Raw genomic sequence first — 27,588 nt, forward strand, 5'->3', positions numbered from 1 at the left:
CGAGCGTGCGCGGAGTTCAGGATCCCGTGTTCGCGGGATGTGGGGAGGAAAACCTCCAGACATTTGGGTGCCAATGATCCGGTTTTAGAAGCCACGGCCAATGATTTTTGGAATAAACATGCATTTTACCACATTTGAGGGTGGATAGAAACAGAATGGGCCAGCGGATAAGACCAATTCGACTTACAGGAGCTGTATGCGTGTTTAAATGCCCCTACTGTATTTACCTCTACCACTTCTGCTGGGAGGTTGATCCACTTATCCACCACCTTCTCAGTAAAGTAAAACTTCCTTACATTACCCCTAAGCCTCTGACCGTCTGGTTTTAGGCCGTGAGCTCTTTTTGTGACGTTTCTCCTCCTTTGAGATAAAGTTTCGTCCCGTGCATCTCTCCTCGCATTGGGATACGGGCGACGGCCGGAACGTGTCAATAATACAGAAAATGTCGCTGCTTTATTATTGGGGTAACCCACAGGGAGCTGTTTTGCTGCAACTCCCATGACCCTTATGCCCTGGCTAAGCAACCGTCACTTTTCCTGTATTTTCTGTTAAGTTTTTTCCGTAACGGGTGGTAGGGAAGAGGAACAGCCTCCCAGCAGAAGTGGTAGAGGTTAACCTATGTTTCTGTTGTTTGCTCTGACTTTGGTCTGTGTGTTAGAAAGGAAATAGCAAGAGAAGCCTTTCACAATGATTTCCCTGTGGGGTAAAAAGAACTCGAAGCCAGCCTCCGTTCCCCATAGCCAAGGGGGTTAACAAGTCTCCTGCAAGCTCTTATGTAATGGAACCGCCGCCCTGCCGCGGTAATCCATCTCCAGGTCTTGTGGCCCGGCTGCCGGGAGGGTGTGTGTGATGAATGCTCAGGACTTGTAGGACTGTGCCAGTTCAGGCTGTCTGCGCAGGAGACGCCACGCGCGCTCTCTCTCTCTCTCTCTCTCTCCTACTTTTTGGGCTTTAAACACCCATCCTGGGGGAGGGGGTGGACCACGGAGCCAAGCCACCTTATGCCATCCAGAAGCCGGGGCGCCCTGCGGGTCCCGAGGACACCCAACATGCATTTCTCCTTCAGCGAAGAGGACATCAAGAAGCACCGGCTCCTGAAATCTGTGAGGTCAGTGACTCCTCCGTGGGGTAGGCAGCCGGGAACCGGACCTCAGCTCCCATCACGCTCAGCCAGCCCTCGTTCACTGAGGCTTATGTATCTGTGGAGTTGACGTATTTTGTCCGGGACTGATGTCGGTTCAGCTGTTCTATTCTACAGCTCACCCGGACGGCTGTCAGTATGCTCTGGCTGAGCTTAGTGGGAGTTGTAGTCTTGATCAGCCTTGCTTGTGCTGTAAATTGGGAGCCGCCAAGCGGGGTTATATTCCTGTCCGGACAGGTGGCAGCAGGTGGCAGGGTAACGGAGATCGCGCTCGGACGTCACCGTCTGCTCGTAAAGACCCAAGCGGGGCAGCTTGAGTTTGCGGCTGAGTTTTGGCAGCAGGTGCGGGGGATCTGATCGCGGAGCAGGAATACTTTACTGAGAGGGTGGTAGATGACTTGAACCGCCTCCCAGGAGAAGTGGTCGAGGCGAATACAAAGAGGGAATTTCCTTATCTGCCATCAAATTCTATGTTTCTAATGTCTTTGCGGCTCAAAGTCAAACAAACGTACAGAAAAGTCCTGAAAGAGCCTGGGGGGGCAGGCTGGGTGTTTTGTGCCCCCGGAGATTTCAATTAAAGCCCATGCAGGGTCCGTCCGTCTGTCTGTCTGGTGGAACCCATGTATTATTACAGATAAAATCAAACATGTCTGGAGATGCACCATCGGCATGGCTACCGCGATGTAAACTAACCTGCAGAGCTTACACTCTAATATAAACAGAGATGTAATCCAGAGCAAATTTTTGTCATGCGTATATTTTGCGTGGAGAGAAAAGGAATAGTGGTCCATAGAGCTTACACTCTAATACACAGGCAAGTGCAATGCAGTGAGTGGTAGGGAACCCTGATCCCGAGTATTAACTTGCTGTCAGTTTCCTCTATGTTCTTTTAAACGTATTTAGGGACGAGGGGGACTTCAGTAAACGAGGGGTTAATACCCCTGTATATGTGGCTAGACAGAAATCTTACTTTGGGATCAGAAGGCTTTTGGCTAAACGAGGGGTTAATACCCCTATTTATGAGGCTAGACAGAAATCTTACTTTGGGATCAGTGGGCTTTTGGTAAACGAGGGGTTAATACCCCTTGTTATGCCTCCAGACGTGGAAGGCAAAGTACTGCGATTGTATAGACGGCAGCAGCGTGTTTGTCGGCGGTGTTAGCGTGTGCGCTGGTGTTTAATGGTGGCGGGGTTTCTGTACACGGCGCCGTGTGAAGGTATGTGGCTCTGTGTAAGTAAATCTGCTTTATATGTTTGGATACACGCAAGCAGACGTGTTTAGAACGTGTTCCAGGCTGAGCCTCTCGGGGAAAGGCTTAACGCCAAGGAGACGGCGTTTACACTCACTTTGTATACAGCCCTCCGCTAAGTGTTTGCGAGTCGATCTTCTGGGACTCATGAGGCTTCGTTTGCGTTGGAAAGACGCTGCCTTTTGTGGCCGGTGCTGCTCAGATGACATCACAAATACACTTAATAATACATTGCGGGGTCTAAGGGGTTAAATAATGTTATATTATTTCTGGGAGGAAAGGGAAGCAGTCCTGCTTTCCCCCACAGAGCTCTGCATTTTTAAGCAGGCATTTGGAAGAATAATTATGTGTTTTATCTGATTTGCTTCCTTTACGAATAGGGTGGTAGATAAGTGGAACAGCCTTTCAGCAGGGAGTGGTAACGCTAATTCAGTGAGGGAATACAGCATTAAAATAGTGTCCCTATTACTCTCAAACACCCAAACCCTTCCCAGAATAATTCTTTCATGCTGAGAAATTTTTCTTCCTTCATGTTTTTTTTTGTAGGGCTTTTTTAATTGTCATGTGACACAAAAGCAAACACTGATAGGTTGTTGCTATGGAAACTGGAGAAAGCATCTAACATGTTTGTGGTTTTATGTGATTTACACTTTCAATGAAAGAAAAGAAAAATAAAAGGACACAAAGCAAGATGTATTTGCTTAATCCTTCCCCTCCTCCAAACAGTAACGGTAAATCAACGGGGAGGAATAATCCTGCAGGTCTTTCTGGATTGTGAGTCCTGTTTAGCCATTGTACAGCGCCGCGCAATATGATTGCGCTTTAGAAGTCAATCCCGAGAACAGGACGTTTACGTGGCTGCTCCCGTGGTGGGTTACGTAGGGTTAACGGGTAAATTGTTGGATGCACGGCGTGGGAAGGAGGCAGATCTGCTTTACATTCCCCGAAACTGCTATTATTGCAAATTTTCTCTATTTTGCGATTTTTCTGAGACTTTCTATTCACCGATACCTTCCATTTTAACCTCTTGTGTGCCAGACTGCTGTACACAGCACCAGCAGACTTCCCTATCCACTGCCGGTACTTTTGCCTCTCTGCCGGTAAGACGTATCCCCGCGTAACCGGTCTCTGTCTGTATTGCAATAACAGAGTGGAAGAGGCATCGCCACGATTTAATTCCTGTCCTGTGGAGCTTACGCTCTAACAGATGTGCAGAGCCGGGAACCATGGGAAGTTAAGACCCTAAAACACTATAAATAACACTAAAATAGTACATGGAGAAATAAAGCTACCCTAAGAGCTTACAGTCTGATTCAGTTAATGAGACGTAGGAATCCTTGCCCACAGAGCTTACGCTCGAATGGACAGTAATACTGTACGGTGTCATTCTTACAGCTGCAGCGGATGGCCAGCAGAGCTTACATTCTACATCCCATAGCGGGAACCAAAGTTGGACCAAGTGTATACGTTTTGGAGCAGTTGCTATGGAAACCTTGGAATGGTTCTAAGGAGAGCTCCAGGCTCTTTGTGAATCAGGGTGCAGCAGAGCTAGCATTCTAGCACACAGGGGGGTGGGGGGATTAATGAATAATGTATATTATTATAATGTATATACACATCCCTCCCACACCTCGCTGACTCTAAATGACTTCCCTCTACAAATGTTTGTCTTCTCCGTTACACTTTACCAGCAGTAATATACCTGGGGGTTATATAATAATAATATACCTGGGGGTTATATAATAATAATATACCTGGGGGTTATATAATAATAATATACCTGGGGGTTATATAATAATAATATACCTGGGGGTTATATAATAATAATAATATACCTGGGGGTTATATAATAATAATATACCTGGGGGTTATATAATAATAATATACCTGGGGGTTATATAATAATAATATACCTGGGGGTTATATAATAATAATATACCTGGGGGTTATATAATAATAATATACCTGGGGGTTATATAATAATAATATACCTGGGGGTTATATAATAATAATATACCTGGGAGCTATATAATAATAATATACCTGGGGGTTATATAATAATAATATACCTGGGGGTTATATAATAATAATATACCTGGGGGTTACATAATAATAATATACCTGGGGGTTACATAATAATAATAATATACCTGGGAGCTATATAATAATAATATACCTGGGGGTTATATAATAATAATATACCTGGGGGTTATATAATAATAATAATATACCTGGGGGTTCCCTGCAGTGCGGGGGTTATGTCCTGTATATATAATGTAGTGGGAGGAGCTATAGCATAAATGGTATAATGGGTGGGAGGAGCCATAGCTTGTGTATAATGGGGCAGGAGGAGCTAAGTGGTAGAGGGTAATACAGTGGGGGGGTAATTAAACATACATGGGATAGACATACGGCTCCTGAATTTCAGACAAGACCAACGACTGATTAACGTCTTTACAGCAGGAGAAACGGGCGACTAGACGGGCGAACGGGTCTGATCTGCCGGCAGATTCTGTGTTTCTATATCCTGCATTAAAGGGCGGGAGGCGATAAGTCCCGTATATTAGAGGAGTGGTATGTCCAGTATATAAAGGGTGAAAGGAGTTATATCCTGTATATTATAGGGGGTTATGTTTAGTATATGAAGGGTAGGAGGAGTTATATCCTGTATATTAGAGGAGTGGTATGTCCAGTATATAAAGGGTGGGAGGCATTATATCCTGTATATTATAGGGGGGGTATGTCCAGTATATAAAGGGTGGGAGGCGTTCTATCCTGTATATTATAGGGGGGGTATGTCCAGGATATAAAGGGTGGGAGGAGTTATATCCTGTATATTATAGGGGGGTATGTCCAGTATATAAAGGGTGGGAGGAGTTATATCCTGTATATTATAGGGGGGATATGTCCAGTATATAAAGGGTGGGAGGAGTTATATCCTGTATATTATAGGGGGGGTATGTCCAGTATATAAAGGGTGGAAGGAGTTAGATCCTGTATATTAGAGGGGGTATGTCCAGGATACCCCTCTCCGTAATGCAGCTAGGGTTAAACAGGATTACTGTCAGCGGTTGCACAATAGGCAGGAAATCAGAGGTATCGTGTTATGATGTCATCAGACAGTTTCACAACTCAAAGGGCTTCATTTATTTTCCTTCTGTGCACTTTGGGAATCTTAAGGAAATAGATAGTGCGGCACCCAGACCAGCTACACGTATGACTTATTATACAGCCATAACTCCCTGCACCCTCAGCCAGCATGTGCACACATCAGTGACAGTATGGGGTCTCAAAGGATATCGCATGCCATATCACGTGTAAAATCAGCCCGGTGTGATCCATTTAATGATATAGCGCCCACACATTCTGTAGCGCTGCTCCAAGAGGGGGCAATAAAAATAGACAATAACATTCAAATGACAATATGCGATTAGACGATAAGATTAACCCATTATGACGTGCAGGAGACGAGGGTCTTGTTCTTGTGAGCTTACAATCTATTAATAGTAACCCTTTCACGATGGAAGCTTCTCCTTTTAGGATTGTGTATAATAAACCGACATGACGCGCTTCCTCCTCGGTGTTAACCTATGCAGCGCCGTTCTGTACAAAGCTCTAAAGATAAATATCTACAGATTACCAGAAACAGCATCCTGATTCCTGACACTGACCCAGAGGACCAGCAAGCGGTGCATATAATATACCACCGCTCCTTTATTAATAATAATAATAATAATACTAATACTCAGGCAATATTATAAAAGCATCCCCCAACGCTGTATACAGTAATAACCCCCAACGCTGTATACAGTAATAACTCCCTCCCTAGCGCTGTATACAGTAATAACCCCCAGCGCTGTATACAGTAAAAACCCCCAGCACTGTATACAGTAATAACTCCCTCCCCAGCGCTGTAAACAGTAATAACCCCCAGCGCTGTGTACAGTAATAACTCCCTCCCCAGCACTGTATACAGTAATAACTCCCTCCCCAGCACTGTATACAGTAATAACCCCAGCACTGTATACAGTAATAACTCCCTCCCCAGCGCTGTAAACAGTAATAACCCCCAGCGCTGTGTACAGTAATAACTCCCTCCCCAGCACTGTATACAGTAATAACTCCCTCCCCAGCACTGTATACAGTAATAACCCCAGCACTGTATACAGTAATAACTCCCTCCCCAGCACTGTATACAGTAATAACCCCAGCACTGTATACAGTAATAACTCCCTCCCCAGCACTGTATACAGTAATAACTCCCTCCCCAGCACTGTATACAGTAATAACCCCAGCACTGTATACAGTAATAACTCCCTCCCCAGCACTGTATACAGTAATAACCCCAGCACTGTATACAGTAATAACTCCCTCCCCAGCACTGTATACAGTAGTAAACACTCCATGCTGTATACAGTAATAACTCACCCCAGCTCTGTATACAGTAATATAACCCCAGCGCTGTATACAATAATAACTCCCTCGACAGTGCTGTATACAGTAATAACCCCCCAGTGCTGTATACAGTAATAACCCCCCCAGCGCTGTATACAGTAATATAACCCCCAGCGCTGTATACAGAAATATAACCCCCAGCGCTGTATACAGAAATATAACCCCCCCAGCGCTGTATACAGTAATATAACCCCCCCAGCGCTGTATACAGTAATATAACCCCCAGCGCTGTATACAGTAATATAACCCCCCAGCACTTTATACAGTAATATAACCCCCAGCGCTGTATACAGTAATATAACCCCCAGCGCTGTATACAGTAATAACCCCCAGCGCTGTATACAGTAATATAACCCCCAGCGCTGTATACAGTAATATAACCCCCAGCGCTGTATACAGTAATATAACCCCCCAGCGCTGTATACAGTAATATAACCCCCCAGCGCTGTATACAGTAATATAACCCCCCAGCGCTGTATACAGTAATATAACCCCCAGCGCTGTATACAGTAATAACCCCCCAGCGCTGTATACAGTAATATAACCCCCAGCGCTGTATACAGTAATATAACCCCCCAGCGCTGTATACAGTAATATAACCCCCCAGCGCTGTATACAGTAATATAACCCCCAGCGCTGTATACAGTAATATAACCCCCAGCGCTGTATACAGTAATATAACCCCCAGCGCTGTATACAGTAATATAACCCCCAGTGCTGTATACAGTAATATAACCCCCCAGCTCTGTATACAGTAATATAACCCCCAGCGCTGTATACAGTAACATAACCCCCAGCGCCGTATACAGTAATATAACCCCCAGCGCTGTATACAGTAATAACCCCCCAGCGCTGTATACAGTAATATAACCCCAGCGCTGTATACAGTAATATAACCCCCAGCGCTGTATACAGTAATATAACCCCCAGCGCTGTATACAGTAATATAACCCCCAGCGCTGTATACAGTAATATAACCCCCAGCGCTGTATACAGTAATATAACCCCCCAGCTCTGTATACAGTAATATAACCCCCAGCGCTGTATACAGTAACATAACCCCCAGCGCCGTATACAGTAATATAACCCCCAGCGCTGTATACAGTAATAACCCCCCAGCGCTGTATACAGTAATATAACCCCAGCGCTGTATACAGTAATATAACCCCCAGCGCTGTATACAGTAATATAACCCCCAGCGCTGTATACAGTAATTGGATTTGACAAAAACCTGGTTTTATCTCATTTTGTCCCAATAAACCCTTTATCTGCAGAGCTGGAGATGGGGTAGATTCCCCTATGAGTTTTTCCCCAGTGATGTACCAGGGCCAGCCCAGGCGGTATTATACCAGTGGAGCACCAAGGACGTACAAGCGTTTGCCCGAGGGGCCAGATGGCCGGTTCAGGCTTTAGATGCACTTTATAGACCTTCAGATATAAGAAATAGCACAAAGTGCCTTTTTGTGTTATTTCTCTATGGGGAAGATGGTCAGCCGGTCCTTTAAATAAAACTAGTGCATGCGCCTATATGTGCTGCTTTTTCTGTATATATATATATATATACCGATGTGTGTGTGTATATATGTGATATATACTGTATAATAATATGTGTAATGCCCAGCAGTGCCTGCGTCTGTCTTAATTGTGAAGAGTCCTAATTAAAACTCCCGGTATAATTAAATCGATGCCGACAGAGGACATTGGACTAAAATTGATTATGACCGGGAGGGCCGAAAGTGACATAACTGGCAGTCAAAGCGCATGATTCCTTGAGCCAGCTTTATAATACAATACGTCATCAGAAGAGAGCGGTGGCCCACTGGGCTTGCACTCTAACACATGGCTGGGGACATACGCTTTCCTGCACCATCTTGTTTTGCTTCCAGTCAGGTGTACCGGATGTAAAGGCAGAGGTGTGGTGTTTGCCTGCCCTGCAGAGCTTACAATCACCTACGCAGGGCTACTCAGCACTACATAAAGGAGCCACCGAGCTTACATGTTAAAGCATCGGGGTAACAAGAAAAGGGAACGCAGCCGGGCAGATGGAGAATAAGCAGGTGTGGGGCTCGTCGCTTGCCTCCCACAGCGCCCGTGTGATGATCCGGTCACGGTAACCCAGCCCTGCAAGCACAATCCGTATACAACGGGACCCAAATACTTTACACAAGTATACTGCAGGCAGCGCAGGGATTGCTGCTGGGATTGTGGAGAGATACATGATTTACGCCCAAACAGGGGCCGGTTAAACGCAAGCGACGGGACATTGAGCCTTTTTTACAGTGTTCTAGAGAGCTTGCAATCTATTCTACTATTTACTCCGTAATTAAGGGGGTTATGTATAAATCATGATTCAAGCAAAAGGTTTGAAAAGTTGTCTTATCACCATAGTAACCTATTTTAGATGTTCCGGTCGATTTGACCGTTCGTTTGGGTGCAATGGCAATTTGCATCGGAAGAAGAGACCTCTGAGGTCCCAAAAGCTTTATGTGACTCCACATCTTTATTTACGTTGCCCCGATAAGATGTATCGGCTTTGACTAAAGACTCCATGTTCTCCCGGACCGACACGGCTATGTTTTTCCTTCTTTTGGTGATAAGACAGCCTTTTTTCGGCAATGCCCCGGAGGCAGAAGACCTTGCCCGGCAGACACAGGAATGTCTCCTCCCCGTTATTTTGGCTTGGAGATGGCAGAGCGTCCTTCATGGGCTACTTTATCTAAGTGGCCGCAATAACATGAATGTGGGTCTTATAACAGCATCTCGGGGGGGGGGGTCCAAAATAAACTATATGAAAGTAGGACAGGGTTATAAATAGGAGTTACAGGGGGGTTGTTGGGAGGAATGGGGGTTAGAAGGGGATATATGGAGTAATAGGAGGGTTAGAGGGAGAGGGTATTTGGTGTAATAGGGGGATTATAGAGATAATGTATATGATGTAATAGGGGGAATTATAGGTAGAGGGTATATGATGTAATAGGGAGAGTCTAAGAAGACGGTATATGATGCAATAGGGGGATTATAGGGAGAGGGTATATGATGTAATAGGGGGGTTCTTAAGGAGAGGGTATATGATGTAATAGGGGGGTTCTTAAGGAGAGGGTATATGATGTATTAGGAGAGGTTATAAGGAGAGGGTATATGATGTATTAGGAGAGGTTATAAGGAGAGGGTATATGATGTAATAGGGGGGGTTCTTAAGGAGAGGGTTTATGATGTAATAGGGATATTCTAAGAAGAGGGTATATGATGTAATAGGAGAGGTTATAATGAGAGGGTATATGATGTAATAGGAGAGGTTATAAGGAGAGGGTTTATGATGTAATAGGAGAGGTTAGTCGATGGATAGGTTCTGTCTGTATTGTTTTGTGATTTACAGGTTCTGATCCACCTACATTAATGAATGTAACACTTTTGTAACTAAAATGCAGCTTTGAAAACATCCATTCCTAGTAACGGTGTTATCGGAGAAATGTATCATTTCATAAATTTGAAGGCAACGCTTGATTGTCATCTGGCATAAAAACAGGCACTGATACGTTGTTGCCATAGAAGGTGAAAAAGCTTCTTAAAAGTTTTTCTGTTGGTGTTAGTGGAGCAGGATATGGCGCTCTCCCTGGTGACCGGTCGTGTTTGTTGGTTGGTGACTGAGCTGTTGGGAGTTACGGTCTCAGCGTTTCCAGTGACTTTATCCCGGGAGACTGGTGTCAGCGTCCCCACCTTACGTCAATACGGTCGCCAGCAGCACGCGGCGTGGCGTCAGTCCCCAAAAGACGTCAGTGCCGAGGGACGGACACGCATCACTGTCACCCGTACACGTCTGGCTGGATATCTGTGTAGCGGGAGATATATGTCACATATATGTTTATTCTGTTCTGAGTCATTTCCTAGAATGTGCGTGATAAGCGATAATATTTAAAGGGGCGGTGTAATGCCCGTACGGCCCCGACACTGAATAATGCATAATGGAAGCAATCCTTACCTGCAATCAGCATAGAGAGAAATGAACTAAAGTGCTTATGATGGCTGGACTTTAAAAGTCTTCCTGCCCATATACCCGGCTGCACATCTTTTTTGCCCCTACCCATGTGCTGTATTTATAGTATGCATATCGGTTGTGGTCAACAGTAACTACAACTCCCATCACCCATAATACCACACTAAGTATCCATAGGCTAGAGAATACAGCGTATACAGCAACTATATACGGTGAGCAAAGTATATATATATATATATTGTTTTAGGTTGCTGACATGTCCTGGATACTTTTTCTTCAATGTGGGGATTTAACCCTCTTTCCTCCCTCTCTTGCATATCACACAGTCTGTTTCTCCCAGTTCTTACGCTGGGAGAAAGAGGTCCTACGGCGAACACGCGCTAGACGAACACGCATGTGACTCGTAGGCCAGTTTTCCATGAAGTCACTCTTTCCGGTTACAGCAGCGAGAGAAGAGCGTTACGGAGAGCTCGTAGCTCCAAAATGTCATTTTTTTCCCCTATAATTCCGCCGAATGCTTGAAAATACATTCCGTGGTTATTTTAGACGTTTCCTGGATCCAGCTTCCCGTAGAACTAAACGCGGCTTCCAATCTGATGCGAGAATTGAAGTCCTTTTTCTCCTAACTGGCTCTATTCACTAAAGGGAGAGTTGGCGGGAGAGCTGTGTTCCCGCTCCGATACGTTATTAAGGTCCGTCCCCAGCGAAGGAAGGTTTTGGATGACCCTGTATAATGTATAGTTAAATCCGTGAGGTTTTTCTCCCCCATTTTTTCCACCCATTTCATTCTGAATCTTAGTATGTAGGTTTAACCAGTCATTGACTGGAATGTTGTATTTTTGGGTGGGTCTTCTGTCCGACCGAGCGCGTTTCTTAATGTCGTTGTCCGTTTTTAACGTTATTGTTCGTTTTCACTCCCCCCCCCCCCGTTGGAATAGCGCTACGGAATCTGCCGGCGCTCTATAAATAAAATGTGCGACCGGCTTCAAACCCACAAACCTCCCACATGTTCTGGAGCATGAAAGAGGCAGCCCCCACGGAAAGTCATACCCTCTCATCTGGGTGACGGCGCACTGTCCTGGGTAACCCCGTCGTCGCTGATGATTGACGTGTTTGCGCGTTAAGTCGGTGGAATGTGCGGAAAAGAATAGAATTTGCGAATGAGAATCCCCGCAGCGATACATTTACACGGCAAGCTTACACGCGTGTGATTCCATAGGCAGTCAGCGGTTTCCTTAAAGGGACAGTTTAATGTCCAAGAGGCCCCGCTTAAGAAGAATGTTCTGCGAGTTCTTTAATATTCAGTCTCGCAAAACGAAAACCTAATATAAAATGACCTGGGGAAGAAGATGGGCTGAAAATGGTTTACGTGACCTAAAGTATGGCTCCCCGGTCACTCTCGGTGTGCTGCCGGTTACTTTAAGCTATCACGTGCTTGTTTGGTTGTTGAGTGTAAAGAATATAGTTATAATAACATAAGTCTGGAGATTGCTGAATGATCGCTCGAGTTATAGATTAACGCAGTGACCAGACTTGACCAAAGGTGCATCTCCTCGCATTCACCAATATACGAGCTGTTTGCAAGTGCAGGTGAGGGCATGCGAGTTGAAAGGGTGCATGTATGGACATCTAAGCCCTCTAGTTTTAGATACATAGGGTCCTGTGTGTGTCCTGGTTATGGTTCCTATGGTTCAGGAGAGTAAAGGCTGTTTGTACCGCGCTCTTCTCACGCAGCCCATCCCGCGCATGTACCTGTTGCGCTGGGGGTGGAGACGGGGGGGATTAGGGGAATCCTGTAAGGGTTATACAGGACAGCCAGAAAATCCTATTAGTGCGGCAGTCTCCTTATGTCACTGAGACGTCAGAGGGATCTCTCCCCGAAATCCCTTCTCAGTGACGCAGAAGCAGGAGTTTATCTTCATCGGGCAATTATCCTGCTCCGTGCTCTCCGGGACGTGCGCGGAGTCGGCTCGATTAACCCTGCGCTACCGGCGCATTTAACTCCTACGTAATCTTAGTGTGAATGCCGGGAGAAGAGCGCCTCGCAGTATCAGTCTAACGCAGTCTTACAATTCAGGTATCCGGCCACGCTGGATGTATATATAAGTGATGAGTATATTGCCAGTATACATCATTACTCAATATATCCGTTACTCTAGTATCTCACCAGCGTGTATATATATCAGTAGCGAGTAATCCAGTTGTATCCGACTGTGTTTGGTGTATAAATGTCAGTATTTAGTATCTCTCCCATAGCGGACTGCTCTGGGTGTATATATCGGCAGGGAGCATGCTGGATGTACAGTGCTGTGCAAAAGTTTTAGGCAGGTGCAAGTAAATGCTGTAACGTAAGAATGCTTTCCAGAATAGACGTTAATAGTTTTTTTTTTAGCATTAAAAAAATGCAAAGTGAGTGAACAGAAGAAAAATCTAAAGGTCAGGGATCTTGTAGTCATATATAGTTAGGTGTATAATAAGATGTTTATACCAAACAGGTGCTAATGATCATCATTTTAATATGTAGGTTAAAACATAATCATTAACGGGAACAGCTGTGTAGGAGATAATACCGTGTCTATTTTTGAAAGCATTCTTACTTTACAGCATTTTTTATTTTTTTTACAGCTGCCTAAAACTTGTGCCCAGTACTGTGTATATATATATATAAATATATATAAATATATATAGTATATCAACGGCGAGGATCATTCCCGTATCAGACTTTGCTGGGTGTATGCGATAATCGCACACAAGGGCCCTGTGTCCTTGTGTAAACACGCCTGCGTTCTTGGGAGAGCCTTTCACACAGTTTGTTAATTAATCAGTGATGTCATGCTTTGTGTATATAATCACTAACCCGCCATCCTGCACGAGCCAGAGCACCTTCATACAGCTTACCGGAGAATTGCAAAGAGCTACCCCTGCCCCAGATCTGAAGGCTTAAGTGTGAAACATAGGCGTGAAACAAGTCCATTATACTGAAGGCACGCCTGCTGGACAGTAACGTCCCCAGGACACTCATGCTGTGTAATACTCTGGTGCATCCCCAGCACTCAAGGGGTTAATCATGATGTCCTGCACTTGGTTCACTTGGGTCCTGCTGGACAGTGACATCTTGTGGCACATAAAGGGTTCCAGTTTCTGCATGTTGAAGGGGTTAAGTGGGCAATCCAGCGAGGGTACAGAGTGACCCCGGGGCAGCTTGTGTGTATCGCTGCATCCGGTTTGTGCCCCACTGTCTTTTACTAAACGCACTGGTCCCAGCAGGGGTATTATTGACGGGTGGACTGGTTGTTGCCCCGGGCTGTTGCACTCTGAGGATCACCATGGGTCCCATTGATCCTAACATTCTGCAGATATCTGCCCCCCCCGCCCTCCACAGACCTGTACCCACGGACCGCTCACATACACTGCGCATGCACCTCCATGTGCGTATAGGGGCAGCTGTCACATGGAGCTTATATGCATCTTCACACCTATATAAACGGTTTGTGGTCGACGCACCTGCCTATGCTGTATATATACTTCTACGTGCGTTCCAGGCTCATACACGCCTCTCATCGCCTCCATCAGAAAATTCCATCCCCTCTTCATGGGTTAAATTCAATGCATTGCTATTCAAGGTAGACGTGTACTCCGGTGCGGGGTTGTGGGGGCTCCTCCAGAGGTTGGACCCATACAGCTGTGCTAATGGCCGCCCTCACACCCCCCTTACACCTTCGTACCTGACATGTTCACCTACATATGGTCCTCTAATGAACAGACAGATCTCCTAGCGGAGGGAGAGCCCCTCGCATGTACCCCCTGCTTTACATACACAGTCCTTTACTGCTTGTAAAGTAAGCATACAGTACACTGCCAGTACCTATGTTCATATACATATCAAACATATACCCACGCTTTGTACATTTCCAGTATAGGGGGGGGTCCCTGCCCCCACAGTGTGACGCGGGTAATCTGTCACCTCTTATCTGCTCCTGCCGGTCCCATGATTTACACGCAGGTTAAACACAGCCACTGGGATGCACACGTGCCACCCACTCTGCCTCCTGTAGCCTGCCTGAGGATCATGGGAGTAGTAGGTTTTGACCCCCCCTCTGAAAAACCTGTATCAGTATTGAAGGTTCGAATATGGGGGGGGGGTGCACCATTGTGGGGGCCCTTCAGAGACAGGGCCCCATAGAGCTGTGCTGAACCCGACAGCGGCCTGAGGAGCTGACATTGTACAAGGACAAAGCCTCCACTTAAGGACACTTTTGTTCAGGGGCGTGGTTAGAGGCGGTGCTAGGGGAGGGGCTTTCATGAGACTATATAATGTGACTTTGTGACTAATTGATAGCTATATACCCTATGTGACTGACAAGGGCATTTAACACAAGTTTAATTTATTTTATTAACACAATTAACCCCAAAAACCCATTTTCTGCTATTGTAGAAACATAGAATTTTCTGGCGGATCAGACCCCGTCGCCCGTCTAGTCGCCCGTTTCTCCTGCTGTAAAGACTCCGACCTTAATCAGTCGTTGGTCTCGTCTTAAATTCAGGAGCCGTATGCCTGTCCCATGTATGTTTAAATCCCCTCGCTGTATTACCCTCTACCACTTGTGCTGAGAGACTGTTCCACTCATCTACCGTCCTTAGTATCGGGAGCCATGTGCTTATCCGACGCATGTTGACGTTCCCTCACTGTATTGACCGTGTATTGTTTGCGTAGACTTAGAGTAATAAGCCCCAGAGTTAGTTCCCACACTAACCCGCAAACATCTGCAAAGTAGGGATTAGGTATAAAGAGCAATTCTGGTATAAAGTGGTAAGTGTGATGCAATCGCCATGGAAACCAGTGGAATATCCCTGCTTAGCCCCCCAGTCTCCGTGATAGTTCCTGCCTGTTACTTTGTGCGTCTCCAGTGGAATTTCCTGCCCCCCCCTCCGACGCTCCTTGTCGCTCTCCTCCAGTAACCTTTATCCCCGTCTCTCCCCAGACCTTTAATCCCCTTCTCCCGTTCCCTTTCCCAGCTGACGGTGACGTAAGCGGCCGGCTCCAGATGTGCGGCCTTTAATATTGTAATTCGATAAAGCTGCTTCATCTCTGCGTGACGTCCTGCACCAGATGTGATCATCCTTCCCGCCCCCCCCCCTTACCAGGGAGCGACGGGTACCTAGTACCGCTATGGGGTCACGGGGTGGAATAAATAATTCCATATGTGTTAAGCGAAAGATATAGGGAAACCTATGGTGTTCTGTAGTGTGGAATTTCCAGTATTTGACCTATACATCTGCCAGGGTGCGTTGGATCATTATTTGTATATGCCGACGAATATTTAGCTATAGCTTTAAGCTGTGGGGGGGGGTCTTTTTTTTTTTTTCTTCTGGGGAAAAAGTGATTCCGATTCTTCCTATAGCAACCTGCGAAACGGTCCAATCATCAGGGAGATTTGACCGGTTGCTATGGTGATAAGACAGTGGTCACCATTGATGCGTCTCTCCGCACCGTTAGACCTCCTCACATGTCAAACGGCCAGAAAGGGGCATTTTTGTTGTTGTTGCTCCTTTTTTCATGGAATTAAGAAGATTTCTTGCTTCTTAAGAAGAATTATCTCCCTGAGGTTTATGAAGAAGGACTCGGGCGGAAGTCTGCGGGGGCGCATGATACCAGATACTCTGCGGTCGCGGCTGCTTTGCCTATAAATTGATATTTACGTATATAACCCAGAAACGACGCAGTCTCTAGTGATATCGACATGCGTTTTCAAGGCCTCAGAGGTCTATTTTTTAGAAGTGATGGAGAAGGGACCCCCGCGGTGCTGAAAACCCAGCTGCATGGGACTACAACTCTCATAAGGCTCAGCTAGTCCTAGAAACGCTCCTTTTCTTTTGGGTACCTGCAGAGCATCATGGGAGCTGTAGTTCAGCAGCAGCTGGAGAGCGTTCTCTTCTCTATCGCAGTTCTTCATGCGCTCCTTTGAATACGTTGAATGCGTAACATTTAAATGAATTCATTTCTGTAGCCCCGGCCAGCTGAACCCTGTAATACACTCACACCCAGTATACTCTTCTTCGAGAGCGCTGGGATATGACATCATACACTGTGTTAGTTTCCATGGAAACCATAGCACAACACAGTTCAACTGTAACCGTTTAAAGGGAGATCTTTCATCATCCCAAACGGCCCTTTGGAAAGCCATGGCGCACTAGGGGGGCCAGTCACCCAGCAGGACGATAGGCCCCTAGTGGAGTGGCTACCATCACCCTTAGTCGGCCTTGGCCAGACTACACCACTACTCATACCCAGCAAGCAATCCGAGCTACTAGAAGCGGGGTCCTCCAAAAAAAAAAAAAGGAAAAGCCACCGGCCCCCGATTATGTGAAGCGGCTGCCATAACAGGAATGCTCTCCAGGCACATTTTTTGTTCAGAATGTTTATTACGTATTGAAATGCCGCGCATGGGCTCAGCGCCCTGTCTGTCCCAAGCTCCTAAGTCGTCGTAACCCTCCTCCCTCCGCTTTGCTTCTTCCACAGCTTCGATGTGGAAAATGGACCTTCTCCCGGTCGCAGCCCCATCGATTCGCAGGCGAGTCCGGGGCTGGTGCTGCACCCGAGCTTCCCGCAGAGCCAGCGGAGAGAGTCCTTCCTGTACCGGTCGGACAGCGACTACGATATGTCCCCCAAGACCATGTCCCGGAACTCGTCCATCACCAGCGAGGTGTAAGTATATGGTGACGCAACCCATACCGGTGTATAGTGATACCGAGTACTCATATCCCTGTGCAGTGATCCGGGAAGCACCACTATATGATGATACCGAGTATCTGCACACAGTACAGTAATTCTGCAGATATTACCCCTGTCTATACCTTCATATAAGGAGGATCTGTAGAGTGATAATCGTCTGTCCGTCTGTCTGTCATACGCCATTAATACTGTTTTGAATTGTTTTGCAGACACACCGAGGACCTCATAGTTACACCTTTTGCTCAGGTATGTTGCCCATATGTTGTTACCTATAGCCTTCGTGCAGTAGGGTGATGCTGAGAAAATAAAAGTATTCAATAAAATAAAAGTTTTCACTATAAGTGCAGCCTTCATTGCCTAGCAGGATTCTGTTACCTGTAAGGTGAGTGCGCTGGCACCGTCACTCCGCGGTGCACCTGGACAAGCCCAGCTTCAGCCCCGAGAGTTGGCTCTTGAAGGGGTTCTGGATGTAGAGGAAAGTGCATTTGCTCGAACCTCCACGTTCTCTTCGCTGCCGTGTGCTTTACGCTCAACGTATGTTCTATGCTCCGCGCTCCGTCAGCTGCCGTTCAAACAGTGACACCCGGTGGCCATTGTGTGTAACTGACGCCTGTTGTCCTGAGGGCTCCTTGCAAGGTGATCGTGTCCCCAAAGTTCATTGAGATGTCCCGACACTAAACTCTGCAGGGAGGCGGAATTCCTGACACTTTGCGGATTTCTGCTTCCTTGCTTAGAAACTGCTATTCACGTACATCTCCCAGAGAAGTGACATATTCTTTAAATCAGGAGCTTCCAAATCCATTCTATAGAATGAGGTCCTGAACGCTTATGTGAGTCGAAATCAGGGGTAACCAACAACTCAGTTGTATGGAACTACAACTCCCATAAAGCTCAGCTGGTCATAGAAAGGCTTCTTTTCTTTTGGATACCCTTTTCTAAGCCTGATCTCCTGTCGTTAAGTTGCTGGTTGTGCGTCTGGTAAATGCTTTGGATAAATGCAGATGAAGGTTCTTGTTCCCCCTGTGACATCACACTGTCATTTTCTGCCCCCCCCCCAGGTGCTGGCCAGCCTGCGCAGCGTCCGAAACAACTTCACCATCCTCGCCAACGTGACGTCCCCGACCAACAAGTGAGTGTGTGCCCGAGCCAAGGGGACTAGGACCGGATCCATTGTACATATTTGTCTATACATATATAGATATATAATGTATATAGTCCATACATTGTGCTAGCAAAAATGAAAGCAAATGTATAGCTCAAGAAAAAAGGGGTTGGATCAGGCAGTTCTTAACACCATTCAGCATACAAATGATGTCATACGATTGTGAGTAATTTATTTGCATACAAGGTCATATATTAAGGTGATCAAATTTGACCTTTCCTGGGGGACACGTGAAACACATACTGAAATCATCGCGGGTGACATTTCAGAGAAGCAAAAGTTATTTTAGGTTTACGGATTCCTTGAAGGAGACTTCTACATTCGCTCCCGGAAAATGAGGTCACCAGCGTGACGGAGCCAACAACGTTTAACTCCTGAGCCGTACACTGGCAGCTCTCCTAGCGAGCCTTGCTCTATACGCGCTATTTATTTGGATTGCCTTTAAAGGGGTATTTGCTTTTCTTCGTTGTCCCAGCTCGGCCACACGTTGCCTTATGATGTCATAGCTCAGTGAATCTTTCATCACTCGGCATTGCCATGTAGCTGCGCATGTCCCGATGCTTCCAACCTTACCGAGCACATTACCCAGAGTGACCCTAACAGCACCCAGTCCGATGCCGGCATGACGGGCTAGGGTGCCAACCGCCGAGTCCACACATTAAAGGGACGTTAATCAGGGGAACGAGCAGCACCAGGGCCTCAGAGCCTATCTTTTACAATAAATAATGTTTCAAAAGCCAGTCAATGTCTACTTTTTCTTCCTAAAGGAGTTTGTAACGTGTGTTTTTCCCGCGCAGGCGCTCCCCCGTAATGCCTCAGCAGACCGTTTGTAAAGCAACCCTCTCAGGTGAGCCTCGTTCTTTATAACCTGCATGGATTACAAATGGATTTACACGAATATTTCAGGTTTCTTCATCTAGTATGTTACCCTGGCCAGAACCTATAGCGTTATATAGATTCTAAACCCCCCAAAACCCATTCTTTTGTATAACAGGGCCATAAGGATAGATCGTAAGCTCACAGGTCCCAGGCCCCCGTGTGTATCTTTGTTATGTATTTGTTACCCGCCCTATATTTACATTGTACAGCGCTGCGGAATATGTTAGCGCTTAATAATTAAAGAATAATAATAACGAAGTGAAGGAAACCTAATGCATGAACAAATAGAAGTGCAGAGAAGCAGGCAGCAGCCTCCACCTCTTCTCTTTTTAGAATGTTCGTGGGCCGACCGTTCTAAGATGACCTCTTTCTTCAATTAGTGGCTTTTTTTAATATATTAAAGCTGCTTTTTTTGAGGGATCTCTGCTAGAAAGTGTAAATTCCTCGGCCCTGCTCATAGATATTATTCTACGGATTTCTATATAAACGTATCTGTATTCTGAATTCTAGAATTTGTCGGCAGATAAGAACCAGGGGGCTTGTGTAATCCGCCCGTTTTATAGACTAAAAGTGGAAAAATGATACTGGTTCCCATGGTGATTGCTCCTTGTTTAGCACCTTATGAGCATGGCCCATCATAACAGATTCTGTTTGTGTCTGCAGAGGAAACTTATCAGCAGTTAGCCAAAGAGACCTTGGAGGAGCTAGACTGGTGTCTGGACCAGCTGGAGGCGATCCAGACCTATCGCTCTGTCAGCGAGATGGCGTCCAACAAGGTAAAAGACGATCAGAGCTTTTTAATCATTCGTACTCTGACTTTATATTTTCTGGGGGGTTTCCACGGATAAGCGGTATGCAGGAGTGGTGGATAAGTAGAACAGCCAACCAGCAGACGCCAATACAATGGGTGGAATTTAAACATGCATGGGACACGCATACGGCTCCTGAATCTAAGACGAGACCAACCACTGATTAAGGTCTTTACAGCCGGATAAGCGGCAGACTAGACGGGCCGGATGGGTCTGATCTGCTGGGAAATTGTAATGTTTTAATACCCTAGAACTGTTCAAATAAGTAAAGCGTGTTGGCCGGGACCTTCTTGGCTGCGTGACCGGTGATTTGGGGGCAGCAAGCATCGTTGTTTCTGCTCGGCGTTCTGATGTAGTCGTTGGCACCCCAGTCTTAGCGCCCTGCTGAGGTAGGGGAATTAAGCTGATAAAGGCTGGAGTGAACTACAAGAATGACTGCTGCTAAGCGGCTTGTGATGTCATGGTTCATACTGGCTCGTTTACCATCATATATTTATCAATGATCTGTTTACTGATAACTTAACGCCTACAGGAATGATCCTTTTCCCAGGTCGTAGAATAACGAATCGGCGGAAGTTCACATTACATCGATGGTTAGGGTTATAGACTTGGGGTGACCAAAATGAGGGGATTTAAACGCGTATGGGATAGACCTACGGCTCCTGAATCCCCGACGAGACTAAAGGTTTGAGTCCTTACCGACCACACAGGCCGAATGGGTCTGATCTGCCATCACATTATTTCTATTACTAAGCATTGGAATGAAGAGTCCGCTTCTCTTGTGATATTATTACTTTTGCATAATTGTCTTCTGCTGTGTTGAAGGAATGGAGAGTATATGCTTGGCGTGTAACTGTGTGTAGAGTATATGCTTGGCGTGTAACTGTGTGTAGAGTATATGCTTGGCGTGTAACTGTGTGTAGAGTATATGCTTGGCGTGTAACTGTGTGTAGAGTATATGCTTGGCGTGTAACTGTGTGTAGAGTATATGCTTGGCGTGTAACTGTGTAGAGTATATGCTTGGCGTGTAACTGTGTGTAGAGTATATGCTTGGCGTGTAACTGTGTGTAGAGTATATGCTTGGCGTGTAACTGTGTGTAGAGAACATGCTTGGCGTGTAACTGTGTGTAGAGTATATGCTTGGCGTGTAACTGTGTGTAGAGTATATGCTTGGCGTGTAACTGTGTGTAGAGTATATGCTTGGCGTGTAACTGTGTGTAGAGTATATGCTTGGCGTGTAACTGTGTGTAGAGTATATGCTTGGCGTGTAAGTGTATGTAGAGTATATGCTTGGCGTGTAACTATGTGTAGAGTATATGCTTGGCGTGTAACTGTGAGTAGAGGGGTGGAATATGCTGGTTATTATTCAGTATTGTGACTATTATTGGCTGTTGTGTTCACACAGTGCTGGTGGATGGGAGCCTGAGATGGGGCGGGTGCCCCGTTTAGCTTTTCTGGAGGGTTATGGCACACTTAGAACTAGTGGGACCGAGTCGCCCCAGCCCATGGACCATGCCAGGAATGCCCCACAAAGGCTGTGCGGCGGGTTGGAAGTAAGAGAATGGTTATGATTGAACCTCGCTGGCCTCCGTAGCATGCCTGATCCTTTTTTGAATCTTTATTCACCAACGACTGAGCTCTTGTGACCTAAAGTAATTGCATTGCGCTTAGTAGAGTCCAGGCTGCTGAGAGTCTCCTCCACCTTCAGCTGTCACTTGCTTGGCCAGTAGAGTGTTTATGAATACTCAGGCTCATCGGTCTCCCTTTGGGTTTATTGGATTGTAATGCAGCCATAGGATCTAAAAACATTGCTGGTTGTGTAGAGCAGATCTGGGGAGCTAAATCTGCGGTATAGGCCCCATTGGCCAATGTTTAAGTTCTTCCTAGTTCTGGCCGATCATAGTCAGCGTTTTCTAGGCCAGAAAAGGTTTACTGGCGAGGCTTGCAGTTGAAGGACATCAGTGTCTTCTCCTGGATTCCAGCTGGAGATCTTCGAGTGTTCCTCAGAATGTATCCGACCTAACTATGACTTCATCAGAGAGCAAAAGGGAATTCTAAGCCCGAAATGGGGCGATTGGTGCCTATTGTTTGAGATCACACCCCGGTAGCCATCCAGGTCTCTGCCTGCCGTAGGAGTTTTCATTTCAAACTTTTCTATGCCTGGAGTGGAATAGTAACTTTCTTGCCGACCAATCTGTTTTTCTGCTGGCAAGTAAATGCCGAGTTATAATTTCCCGGCTCCTGTCCTCTACCTGCTAACTCATCTCCTTCCTGTATCAAATCTCTTCAGGTAACTCTTATGGATTTTTATTGTTTCTTTACATTAACAAACATAGGAAGTTATTATTTTATATCAGAACCGCATATTATCTGATCTAAAGTTACATTGTAGCAAACTCTGAAATTTTACCTAATTTGTAGATTTTTTTTGTAGTAATGCTTCCTACCCCATGTCCCATAAAATAACTATATATCTTTACACATTATATATACATATATATATATATATATATATATATGTGTGTGATGAATTCAGTAGCACAAATTATTTTACTATTCTATGATCCGACCTTCAAAACCACCTGATCTGCAAAATGTATATAAATGCATTAAAAGAATCGTTATTATATGGCCGTTTCAGTAGATTTACAGGAAATGACTATTTCTAAAGAGGACTTTATCATTTTTTTTTAAATTAATATTAAAACCGCTACGAATTTGCTGTTTGAAGGTCAGTGGGAAAAAAATGAATGAAATAAAAATATTTAAATTTTAATGTTAAAAAAAACCAACAACCCCAAAGATGTGTTTGGCCCACGGTGTCGAAGGGTTAAAAATAGGTGTATATTGTGAGAATGGCATGCCTGGAAACACTGCTGGTCCTTCTCTCCTTCTCCCCCACCCCTCCTCCCTCCTCTCCCCTCCTTCTCCATTTTACATCACATCCCTGCCTACTGCAGTATGCTACATGAACAGATAACCGAGGAGAGGATACCAGCAGGAGAACGGCCCTACGGGAGACATCACCGGGCTTAGGGGGGAAGAGCAGCGGGAGAACCTCGCGTATCCTCTGCTGGATCTCCGCTCCGGGGGTTCTGTCTTTATTCCTCCTCGGGCATCTTTTCCATCCAGACGTCCTCTCCATTCGTGGTACCCAACGAGGATGCTGCAATAACATGCAACCTTCTGTCCTACACTTAAGGATGCGAGAAGAGGCCTTACCTTGCAGCTCCTTAGGCCCTCCAAAATCCTGACTTGGTTCTATTTTTCTCCCCCCGACACCAAGACACGGAGGAAGAGGAAGAAGAAGAAGAAGAACAGGGGTGGGGGGGTGGGAGGGTAAGGGGGGGGCACACGATTTGGCAAAAGCTTTAAAAATGTAACCCCTAAAAACAACGAGAGGCTGTGAGGTTTCATCATCTCGTTAGAGATGGGTTAAAATCACAGGCCTGTCTTCTATTTTGGAATGTCTTATTTGTTGGATTTTTTTCCTTTTTTTTTCCCTTTTTTGCGAAATCCGATGTAATTTTCGGGTGATGCGGGACCCCTCGCTCTATTCTCTGTCAAAGTGAGGCAAATTGTTTCATTTTTCCAGGGCCTTGCAGAGGGAGTGTGGAGAAATACCTATAGTCTGTTTACTACCTCCTAATGGCTTTATTTTCTCTTATTTTACCTCGGCCCCTCACAATTTGGGGTATTAACCCTTGGAGTACAGAACCCCATCCCCGTACCCTGTAATTGGCTCGCGTGAAACTACTTAACTGGTCAGGAGAACCAATAAGGGAAACAAAAAATATATATTTAAATTAAATAAAAATTATTTATTAAATTATACATTTAATAATTTTTTGAGGGTTTGGATAATTGTGTTTTTATTTACAAGTTGGTATAATGAGATTGGAATTTTCTTCAGCTTTAAGGATTACAAAGTTGGGAAATTTTATTTTTTTTTTCCTTTTTTTTGTGGACCTTGAAGCCTTGGAACATATATATTTTTTTATAACTTTTTGCGGAGGATTATAAAGCTTAAAGGGACATCAGAAGATTTTTTTTTTTTCGTCACTCTACGAATTGTGCAAATCGGAGGATTGTACAGCGTTCTTGCAGCTCTGTTTTTGACCGTTTCCCCACATTTTTGAGCTGCAGACTGGATTCCTTCCGACATTTCCAGCTAGGATTGAAAAATGCCCTTGGTAGATTTCTTTTGTGAAACATGCTCCAGACCATGGCTGGTTGGCTGGTGGGACCAGGTAAAAAAAAAAACACCAAAACATAGAAATCTTTTCTTCCCATCAATCAACCCTCTTCTTCATCTGCCTAGTTTTATCTTAGAGTGTCTTCCAAGTCATGCATCCACCCTTCACGTTTAATGTAAAGAATTCATGTATTCGACATACGGAAATAATTACTTTAATAACTGTATATATATATATAATTATGGTATGTGAATGTTCGTAGAGCCAGGAAGAACCCTGTCTGTCTTTGAGTAGATATCGTCCTTATGGTCTGACATCTTTGCCATTGACCACAGATCTTCGACTGGTATTTCGTATCTCCTCGTACGAGTTCTACAAATTTGCTTTTATTATGAACCCTGCTGTGAGGCATTTCCATGAACTCACCTCATGCCACCACATCTGCCTTAACTCCTCACCGTGACCTTCCCTGTCCTCCTTGTTTATGTTCCTCGCTATTGTGTTACACAGAACACAGAAACATACAATCCGATTGCGGAGCTTGCGGCCAAACGCTGCGTTGTGGATGTGGCCCATGGTGCCTCTTTGGTCATAAGGCCTTTGGTGGAAATTCTTTGAAGGCATCTCTGTGCTTGGTGTTTTTTTAGGGTGATAGATGTCCCCCATACATTAAAGAGCAGGTCACTCGGCGTTCTGGACAGCGACCATCGTGTCCAATCTAAATTGTATCTGCTTCCAAAAGCATTCCGACCTTCCACCCCATACATTCATGATGGAAACACGGCTGACCTTATCAAGCCAATGTCATCTTGGTTCACTAGAATTTGGAGCTGGATCTCTGAGTGGGTCCTACAGACTTGTAATGAAGGGATTTCTCTTCGAGTGACTGTTAGGTGCCTTTATGGGGAATCCAGCCTTGGTCGTAGGTGGGAAGCAGCTGTCCGCTCAGTTGCTTTGGCTTGAAGGTTTTATTATTTAGCTCAAACAAACCTCGTGGAGTATCGTAGTTCTGAAATAATACCTGTTTGCGTGTTTATGTAGCTGTCCCGATGAAGGCATTCTACGTGTGGAAGCCCCACATCTGGTTATATATAGTAGTAGTAAGCTGTATGGTTTTACGGACATTGCTGGAGCCTCCAGCCCAAAGGTGGCTGCGCTCTGTATAATGAATACCTGCAAGATAAAGTCTTCAGTCTTTTTGGATAAAGATCCCTCGGCCATTCTTTATTGATCTGGCCACTTTTGCAGGAGGCTTCAATGATGCTTAAAATCCAGATTAAATCCGTGCAAAACCTGCTATAACTTTGTTCAGAAATCTGTTTGCAAATTATGGCATGCACTGTTCTTGGGCTAAATAATTTAACCCATTGGTAGGCATTTATGTAAAATATATCAAGTTGCCTAAGACGCCGGCACCCCCTAAAAAGTGTTCCTCTCGGACTGTTTCAGATGTCAGGGGGTATGATAATGTGATTTAAGGGAGCTATGAAGGTTCATTTCATTAGGAAAGGGAGAAGGATTGCTTGTCCATAAAGATCAGAGATGGCAGAAAGTATAGTGTGTGCCCTGACCGGGAAAAGATAGAAATATTTTGTGATCTATATCCAATCTTTGAGTCTTTTTTCATCCATGCAAAGGTGATCTTATCATATTTACCTTAACATCATTACCAGTCTATAGAACTAGTTAACTTTATACAGCGCGGGGCGTTCATTATCAGTGTATAGATACTCGGTATTATTATACAGCGCGGGGGTTCATTATCAGTGTATAGATACTCGGTATTATTATACAGCGCGGGGCGTTCATTATCAGTGTATAGATACTCGGTATTATTATACAGCGCGGGGCGTTCATTATCAGTGTATAGATACTCGGTATTATTATACAGCGCGGGGTTCATTATCAGTGTATAGATACTCGGTATTATTATACAGCGCAGGGCGTTCATTATCAGTGTATAGATACTCGGTATTATTATACAGCGCGGGGTTCATTATCAGTGTATAGATACTCGGTATTATTATACAGCGCGGGGCGTTCATTATCAGTGTATAGATACTCGGTATTATTATACAGTGCGGGGTTCATTATCAGTGTATAGATACTCGGTATTATTATACAGCGCGGGGGGTTCATTATCAGTGTATAGATACTCGGTATTATTATACAGCGCGGGGCGTTCATTATCGGTGTATAGATACTCGGTATTATTATACAGCGCGGGGTTCATTATCAGTGTATAGATACTCGGTATTATTATACAGCGCGGGGCGTTCATTATTGGTGTATAGATACTCGGTATTATTATACAGCGCGGGGCGTTCATTATCAGTGTATAGATACTCGGTATTATTATACAGCGCGGGGTTCATTATCAGTGTATAGATACTCGGTATTATTATACAGCGCGGGGTTCATTATCGGTGTATAGATACTCGGTATTATTATACAGCGCGGGGGTTCATTATCAGTGTATAGATACTCGGTATTATTATACAGCGCGGGGCGTTCATTATCAGTGTATAGATACTCGGTATTATTATACAGCGCGGGGCGTTCATTATCAGTGTATAGATACTCGGTATTATTATACAGCGCGGGGGGTTCATTATCGGTGTATAGATACTCGGTATTATTATACAGCGCGGGGTTCATTATCAGTGTATAGATACTCGGTATTATTATACAGCGTGGGGCGTTCATTATCAGTGTATAGATACTCGGTATTATTATACAGCGCGGGGTTCATTATCAGTGTATAGATACTCGGTATTATTATACAGCGCGGGGCGTTCATTATTAGTGTATAGATACTCGGTATTATTATACAGCGCGGGGCGTTCATTATCGGTGTATAGATACTCGGTATTATTATACAGCGCGGGGGTTCATTATCAGTGTATAGATACTCGGTATTATTATACAGCGCGGGGTTCATTATCAGTGTATAGATACTCGGTATTATT

The 27,588-nt window shown here is 45.1% G+C and overlaps 1 protein-coding gene across 2 annotated transcripts in view; it reads left to right on the forward strand.

Annotated features, from left to right (window-relative positions):
• Window positions 1–935: 935 nt before the first annotated feature.
• Window positions 936–27,588, forward strand: part of PDE4A (phosphodiesterase 4A) — a 44,150-nt gene continuing 17,497 nt past the window's right edge. Inside the window, exons 1-6 of one of the 2 annotated variants that reach the window (XM_053464840.1) lie at window positions 936–1,108; window positions 17,361–17,546; window positions 17,783–17,819; window positions 18,632–18,702; window positions 19,533–19,582; window positions 20,278–20,390. In XM_053464840.1, the coding sequence (XP_053320815.1) occupies window positions 1,002–1,108; window positions 17,361–17,546; window positions 17,783–17,819; window positions 18,632–18,702; window positions 19,533–19,582; window positions 20,278–20,390 (564 nt within the window). In that variant the 5' untranslated portion in view covers window positions 936–1,001. Of the gene's footprint in view, window positions 1,109–17,360; window positions 17,547–17,782; window positions 17,820–18,631; window positions 18,703–19,532; window positions 19,583–20,277; window positions 20,391–24,500; window positions 24,674–27,588 lie in introns of those variants that run through there. The other variant, XM_053464841.1, reaches the window with a different exon arrangement.

Source organism: Spea bombifrons, chromosome 4, assembly GCF_027358695.1.
Source record: "Spea bombifrons isolate aSpeBom1 chromosome 4, aSpeBom1.2.pri, whole genome shotgun sequence".
Classification (NCBI taxonomy): domain Eukaryota; kingdom Metazoa; phylum Chordata; class Amphibia; order Anura; family Pelobatidae; genus Spea; species Spea bombifrons.